The 7690-nt window shown below is 54.7% G+C and overlaps 2 protein-coding genes across 2 annotated transcripts in view; both read left to right on the top strand.

Moving 5' to 3' along the window:
• Positions 1 to 1358: 1358 nt before the first annotated feature.
• Positions 1359 to 1937, top strand: LOC104500911 (protein S100-A8-like). Its single transcript, XM_010144642.1, has 2 exons — positions 1359 to 1511; positions 1743 to 1937. Exons 1-2 carry the CDS (start codon positions 1359 to 1361, stop codon positions 1935 to 1937), a joined length of 348 nt encoding a protein of 115 aa, XP_010142944.1.
• Positions 1938 to 4700: 2763 nt separating this feature from the next.
• The window catches only part of LOC104500910 (putative cyclin-dependent serine/threonine-protein kinase DDB_G0272797/DDB_G0274007), a 6536-nt gene continuing 3546 nt past the window's right edge, over positions 4701 to 7690 (top strand). Inside the window, exons 1-2 of the mRNA XM_010144641.1 lie at positions 4701 to 4901; positions 5314 to 5474. Coding sequence (XP_010142943.1) covers positions 4701 to 4901; positions 5314 to 5474 — 362 coding nt within the window. The remainder of the gene's footprint in view (positions 4902 to 5313; positions 5475 to 7690) is intronic.

The following is a 7690-nucleotide window of genomic DNA, read 5'->3' as shown; positions in this document are numbered from 1 at the left end:
CATGACTCGCCGACCGGCGCCTAAGGCAGTGCATGGACTGGATGCTCCCGCTGTGGCACGTGGCTTCCATGCCAGGTTGGGCAGCAAATAGCATCAGAGGTGTCCTGGCGCATACGTGACTCCTCCCACCTCCTCACATGGCACAGGCACATCCCTTTGCACGTCCTGATGCGTGTCCCATCATGTCTCACCGATGGTGCACCCATGACCCGCTCCCCTTCCCGGAGAAGGCTCACCCATCTCCCTTCATCACACAACCCGTCCCTTTGTTCCATTCTTTTGCAATTCCGGCCTTTTCCGGGATCAGTTCCTCTCATTCCTGGATTAGGAAGATCTTACCCGAAGGGAAGATGTTTCACCATCTCTGTCCTTCACGTCTCCTCAAAGCCACATCAGCTCACCTGGGCTTTTTGTTGTGCTGGTTCCACCAAGCATGACTTTGGGGTGAAGGGCTTGGGCATCCTTGGGCACAGGCTCCTCACCAGCCCCACCCCAGAGTGTCTTTCCCTCAATCATGCTGCTCATGATTTTGGAAAGGTGACTGGGGGTGGGATGCATTGACCATCCCCCAGCACCGTGGTGTGGGCAGACCCCGCACCTTCCACCAAACTCAACCACAATGATTGACCACATCCCCACATCAGGAACACCCAACATTATTCTACTGGAGACCCTCACCCAGCACCTTTCGTGTGATCCAGAAGAATTCCCCTTCCATCACATCCATAAAGACCCTCAGATTCCTCAGGAACATCCTGGCTCCCGGTAAAGCCCCTGCGCCGTCACCGACCTGCAGCGCTGGCTGCCTGCAAACGTCTCTTTTGACATTTCCTTGTTTTGTCCTAACGAGTTTGGTGTATCCCCTCCCTCGTCAACAGCGAGAGCAGCCAGTTCCTGGAGCCAGGCAAGACATCACCACCTGGGTGTGCTGCACAGCCTTGCACAATTCCCAAGGTCATTGCCCCCAAGGAAATTTGAGGGTGTCGCCAATTGTAGTTCAGGGAGAATATAAAAGAGACCTCGCCTCCACCACACCATCACTGCTCCTGTTCGCTCCTCCCGCGCACCACCGCTTGCAGGAGTCAACCTCAACACTGCTCATAGGTAAGTAGGTCATTGTCAAATGGTGGCTTCAGGCTTTGTACTTCTGGAAGTGCCACTGGGGATAAGCCCGACCCCACCAGGCAGCCAGAGCCTGCCTGCGGCTCCCGGAGGAGAGGACAGTCATTCTCCTCCGCCGCGGGGTATAAGCCCGGCCCCACCAGGCAGCCAGAGCCTGCCTGCGGCTCCCGGAGGAGAGGACAGTCCTTCTCCTCCAATGGGGTTTAATGTTTTGTTGCCTGTCTCTTCTTAGCAAGATGAAAACCGACCTGGAGCTCGCCTTGGAGTGCTTTGTCAACGTCTACCACCAGCACGCCATAAAAAACCCCATAGACAACTACCTGAACAAGTCGGAGTTCTCGGATCTGCTGAAGAAAGAAGCTAAGCCCTTCCTCCACCACACCACGCCGGTAAGAGCCAAGCGTCGCCCAGCTTTCCTAATGCTGGCAAGAGCTTGCAGGAGTGGTGGCCTCTTTGGGGCATGGGTGTGGTGGAGAGCCTCGCAAAGAGGAGGGAGATGCTTTTCTGAAATGGTGCAATCCTTGCTGGGCGAGCCTCGTGCCGTAGCTGCAGGCTGGCCGGGTGATCCTTAACCCCACTGTGCTTCAGGCTGACTCTTTCTCATGTTTATCCTCCTGCAGCCCAACACGCCCGTGGACGAGTACATAGCTGAGCTCTTTGCCAAAGCAGACAAAAACCACGATGGTCGCCTGAAGTTCACCGAGTTCCTGACTATTCTGTGTTGCATATTCAACGAGGCCCACGAGAGGTTCCACAAGCATCCAGATGATAGTCACAGCCATGACGATGACCATGGTCATGGTCCCTGCCATTGAAGTGGTTCCCAGGGTGACTGTGCCCATAGGGTTGTGCTCCTCCAGCAGCATCATCCCGTCTGCCCCTTTCAGAAAATGTGTAACCAAAGATTTGCCACCTGCTTCTGCCTGTAGCATTGAAATAAAATCTCTTTAAGCACCAAATGCATCTGTGTTACGTGTCCTGTTGTGCTGGGGAGGATGCAGTACGCACCCAGCCCTTGACTGTGGAGGGGTTAAATGCAGATAGAACGGAGAAGCAATGGGAAAGGAAAGGTGGCATGGGGTGGAGGAGAGCCTCGCGAAGAGGAGGGAGATGTTTTCCTGAAACAGAGCGGGAAGCCAGGACAACAGTGCTGATGGTCCCAGTGCTGGGCTGAGTGGGCTCCTCACCCTGAAGCAAGTCCCTGACATGCTCCCACTGCCTTCCTGCACCTCAGCAAGTTTCCTACACAGGATGGTCGGCCCTGGTACCCTTTGCCTCAGCAGACGGCAGGGCACGTCGCGCCCCATCGCGCTGGGGAGGGGCAGCTGGTGGCTGCGCAAGAGTATCCTCAGCCCTGGTTCTCCCTGCCCCTCTTTGCACCAGCTCCAGGGGTTAGCGTGGGGCAACAGCCTCCCAGGTCATGACAGATTTATGAGCCACTGTTGGCTCCTGGGGAGTGCATACGTGAGTGGAAAAGAGCTCCTGTGTCTGACTGCACCAAGGGGGAAACCTTCAGGCCCAGGAGGCTCCAACATTTCCAACACCAGCTGAAACCAGCAGCCTGTTTCATGTGAAACCGAGCCCCGAAAGGAAGTGCGGGGCCATAGCGTAGTTGTTTGCACTCAATGACGCAGGTGATCACTCTGTGGCTCCACAATTCTGCCATTGGTAGAGGCAGATGTTATCCAGTGTCCCACCAGGGCACCCAGGTGTCACCTGGGCATCACAAACTTCCTCCCCTGCAGGTTTTAGGGAAGGCAGTTGGGAAAGATGGAAATTCAGAGCCCATGGGTCCGTCTGCGCGGGGACTATGCAAATGCACAGGCAAAACCCAGCCTCAGCCAATTGTTTGCAAGGCCAGCGGGGGACTGAGGATGCAAATTTGGGTTGTTGACAATGAGTAGAGCCAGAACCCCAAAAAAGCAACATCATGAGTCAGGGATACTGGAATAATACTCACGTAACAGCCCTTGATACTGCCCGCGGGACACGCGAGGAGCATCCTCAGAGAGGAGTGGTTACACTCTGTTTTTCTGTCCCTACCCTCTTCTTGGAAGGTATTTCCTTATCTCTACATCTTCTTACAGTGGCTTCATTCTTCTAATACCTCCTCTGCTAACACAAATGGGTGGCACGGAGGTGATGGTTGCAAAACACTGGCTGCAGGCAGCAAAGACCCTGACCTCAGATTGTCTCCTAGTTTTTTATGCCCAGTTTCCTCCACAAAGTTTCTGGAGCAAGAGAAAGAGTTTGTAGAAGCTATGTGAAAATAGAGCGTGATGGAAAATACTCTGGAAAATTATTTATTGAAAGGTGGATGCTGTCTTTATCTCTGCTCGTGTTCAACCCGTTGTATTGTAGAAAACAGAGAGATCACGCTGAAACAACCAAGGGACAAAGTTACCCACATATCACAGGAACAGCCCATCTTCCTCCTGCACCACCTGAGAGCGGGCAGAATTTCCAGCACACTGCAGAGCTTTTGGCAAGTTCTGCCAAGACAGACCCATCCTTTATGCTCACGCCGAGGTGCCACGGTACATCCCGTGTTTTTCCCATTCTTCTCCCAGTGCACGGGTGGCTCAGCCCCGTCGGAGATGATGGTGGGGTGGAAGGACGGCATTTCCAAAGCCCAGTGGGTGCAACCAGGAACTATGTGCAGAGGTATGAGATGGGGAGAGTTCCAGAAGTTCCCACCTTGCAATTTTCAGGTCCGGGAAGTGTCAACTCAAGCTGTTGCTTGCAGCAGGTGTGTCACCACCTCTGATGAAAGACAACCTCAGACATCTATAAAAGCGCTGCCAGGGCTCCTGGAGCACGGCAAGAGGCTCATCCTCTGCAAACCCTCCCTTGGAGACGAGGTAGGTAACACTGCAACGGGTCTTGCAGGAAAGAAGATGAGGGAGAAACGATTTTGAGTCTGGCGCTTCATGCTGCATTTGTTCCAGGGTGATGCTTTCTGCTGGGGCAGAATAGGAGGCTGGTTTTGGCTACCAGAAGAATAAATCAATGGCATCTCTGTGCCCTCTTGAGCAGAGGTGTAATTGCTACCACTGGCAAGGAGAAAGTCCTGCACAGTGGCACCCAGCAGGGTTTGCAGCCCAAAGTGGAGAGAGACTCACAGAGAGAGGAGGAGGAGGAGGTCAGGCAGAGGCTGCCATGGAGCCCGTACTGAACTGTACTCTCTGCCGTAAAGTCATCCTTGCTGGCAGCGGGACGGTGCAGACATGTGGCTGCAGCCAGATGGGTTGGTCCAACCTGCCTGGCAAACGCCTCCAGGTCGGTAAGAACAAGCTGCTTCTCGAGCTTGTAGGACAGCGAGATTCTGAAACCCGCTTATTAGCTGCTCGGTGCCACAGAGCTGCCAGCTGCCCCTGGGCATGCTGGGAATTGCTGGTTTGCTTGGCCCCAGCCAGATGAAGCTCCTGGTGCAGATCTGCTGCTGGGCCGGGGAGGTGCAGCACATCCCGCCTTGGGGTGCGGGCCAAGAGCGTGGCAGCAGGTGGCTGATTTTTGATGCATCTCATGGCTGTGAGGTTTCTCCACACAGTCTCTGCTGGTGCCTCAAGAACTCAGCCATGTCTGCAAGCACCCGGACCACAACCACCGTTCACAAACCGCGGCAGTTCCCTGGAAATTGCACGCTGGAGATGGCCCTGAAAACCGTTGTGGATGTCTTCCACCGTTACAGCTCCCGAAAAAGCAGTATTGACCTTCTTGACTCAAAGAACTTTCGGAAGCTGATGACTGAGCAGGCACCAACCTTCCTGGAAGATTGCGTGAGTGCCACAGGAACATCCCTGGAGGGATGCTTCTCTTGGTGGGGCTGTGGGAGGGATGAGGCTGAGGTTTCCTCCGGGGATGCTCCTGGGGTCATGGGGTGCAGTCCTCACCATGGCTGTGGTCCACAGGGTGGGTTTCTGTGCTCTGACCCAGCTTGTCCATGTGCTGTGAGGCCACTCATGCTCATCCTTCCCGTAGGGGTATGGAGCAGCCAGTGGGGCCTGGGACAAGAGCCTGCCCAGCTGGGGTTTTAACTGGGGGCTAACTGCAAGTTTGGAGAGGGTCACCAGGATCCTGCAGCTTCCAAACCCTTCCCAGGGCATGGAAGAATTGAGCTGGCTCATTTCCATCAGTGGGTGCAGCCCAGGAGTGGGGCTCGCTAACACGGGTCCTGTCCCCTGATTTCAGGGCAGGGGAAGACCCGAGTACCTGGAGGAACTCTTCAAGGAGACAGACCTGGATAATGACAGGGAGGTGTCTTTCGAGGAGTTCACCATTGTCTTGGCCAAGCTGACCAGTGATACGTATTACATCTTACACGAAGAAGATCGCTGTCAACCAGACAATGAGTGAGTCTCTGTGCACAAGCCGTGTGAAATGTGGATCACGCTGCTTATAGAAGTCGGGCTCTGGCTGCTTTCTGTCTGCTTGGATCGCTCATGCTTGTGAAACAATAAAGCATCACCCAAAGCTCACCGAGTCCTTCCTGTCTCAGCACTTCCTTTTGCATCTCAGAGGATGGGCAGTGAATGCACGGTCCTGCTGGAGCTGTGGGTGAAGGTTTGCCTCAGTGGGGCACCCCAAAACCCCTTAAAGGGAGAGAGAGGCTTATGATTGAGTAGGTGAGAGCCATGCTGCTCAGTGGTTGGTCTAAGTCGAGAGGGCTGGACTGCTGGGTTAGGAGGGTGTGAATGGCCGGAAGACCAAGACACAGCCTGAGCTCTGCAAGGGCTTTTCATCATCAGCTACAACAGCTAGTACTTGTGTTAGAGATTCCACCCCTGAGTAGAACCAGCCTAGTTTGGGGAAGCTCCTGGTCTGCCCGTCCTCATGCAGCTTTTCCCCTTGGCTGTGCCAAGTGCGTTCTCCGCATTCAGGGTCACCGGTGAGCAGGAACAATGCATTAATACCCATGACAACAGGAGTCCTGACAGAACACAGTCTCTACCACAAGAACAAAAGGAAAAAAAACCCCAGCCTCGCGAGTTCCTATCCGTGTGTATAGCTTCTAGGAAATGCTGAGATTCACATTTTTCTCCCTAAATCCCACAGAAAAACTCAGATTTCAGAGTTTTCCCACCCACACAAGCCATCTGGAGTGCTCCCTTCCAGCCCTGCTGAATCACTTGCTAGCCAGCCAGGATGCAATGTGTGGGGAGTTTCCATCTTGGAGTTTTCCACCAGGAAAATACTCTCACCATAATCCTGACAGGCTCCAGCAGGGCACAAAGACCTTGTCCCGGCTGAGCCACCTGGGAGGTGCTTTGTAGCACCAACAAACCATTTCTGAGTATTAAGTACACTGTAATGCAGCTCTTCGCCTTGCCCGATGCTCGGGTGCTGCCTCCCCACGGGGCTGAGCAGGCAGCGGCCACAGCACAAGTGAGAGCAACACTTTGCAGCAGGGGCAGGATGGCCAGACCCAGCCCTGCAACCTGCCAGAGCTCCAGGAGGGTGTGGAAAGGGTCCAGAACCCTGCAGCAGTAGTGCCGTGCCTGGGCGGGCGGCAGAGCTGGCTCTCAGCTCCTTTTGGGCTGGACCAAGGCAGTGCTTGCCAAGCAGCTGAGTTTATAGCTGTTCGATACAGCTGAGACGTATGTAAATGCTTTTTGGCTCGACCTGAAGGACTGGGAAATCCTTTGCCCTGCGGCTCCAGGATGAGAGAATCTCTATCCCCAGCTCCTGCCAGGTTGCAGCTGGAGCATCGCTGGTCTGGGCTCAAAGGTGCCCAGCAGCCAGAGTTCAGGGTGCATGTGTGGCTTCCCAAGCTAAAACAACGCCTAGCACCCAGAACATGTGTCTTTTCCTAATCCTGTGCTAAACCCTACTGTGAAACACGGAAAACCGCAGAGTGACAAACGCTGCCATGCCCTGTTCCTGCATCAGCCCAGCCACTTGCCTGTAAATGTGTCTTTTGAAAGAGTTTTGCAACCATTGTCAAGCACGGGGTGCCCTGCCAGGGCTCTGGTCCTCTGGGCACAACCAACCCCAGTCACCTCCCACAGTCACCTCTTTCGCTTGCAGTGGCTATCGGGCTGCTTGCGTGCCGCCTGCTTCCCACTCCTTCCCCTCTGCAGCTCCAGCAGAGCGATGCTTGCTCAACCCCGGTGGCCTCAGGGCTGGGATTGCAGCTTGCTGCTGCCACTTTGGTGTGGCTTTGGGGTATGGTTGGACAGGGAGGTTCCCCTGCAAGGAGACTTGTGGAGCAAGGCAAAAAGTTGTGCTAAAAGTGGTGCACTGGCCACACCTTGAATACTGTGTCCAGTTTTGGGCCCCTCGCTCCCAGAAGGACATTGAGGGCCTGGAGCATGTCCAGAGAAGGGCAACGGAGCTGGTGAAGGGTTTAGAGAACAAGTCTTATGAGGAGTGGCTGAGGGACCTGGAGGGGTTGAGCCTGGAGAAGAGGAGGCTGAGTTGAGACCTTCTGGCTCTTGACAACTCCCTGACAGGAGGTTGGAGCAAGTGAGGGCTGGTCGGTCTCTTCTCCCCAGGAACAAGCACCAGGACAAGAGAAATCGGCCTCCAGTTGTCCCAGGGGAGGTTGAGGTTGTCCCTGAGGAGCCAT

This window comes from Buceros rhinoceros, unplaced genomic scaffold (assembly GCF_000710305.1).
Source record: "Buceros rhinoceros silvestris isolate BGI_N320 unplaced genomic scaffold, ASM71030v1 scaffold21841, whole genome shotgun sequence".
Classification (NCBI taxonomy): domain Eukaryota; kingdom Metazoa; phylum Chordata; class Aves; order Bucerotiformes; family Bucerotidae; genus Buceros; species Buceros rhinoceros.
Note: the sequence above shows the minus strand (reverse complement) of the source record. Positions and strands in the feature narration are given on the sequence as shown.

Excerpts from the sequence above, each read along its gene's own strand:
- LOC104500911 (XM_010144642.1), top strand. The coding sequence starts at position 1,359 with ATGAAAACCGACCTGGAGCTCGCCTTGGAGTGCTTTGTCAACGTCTAC. Across the intron at positions 1,512-1,742 it reads TCCTCCACCACACCACGCCG|CCCAACACGCCCGTGGACGA; the intron begins GTAAGAGCCAAG and ends ATCCTCCTGCAG.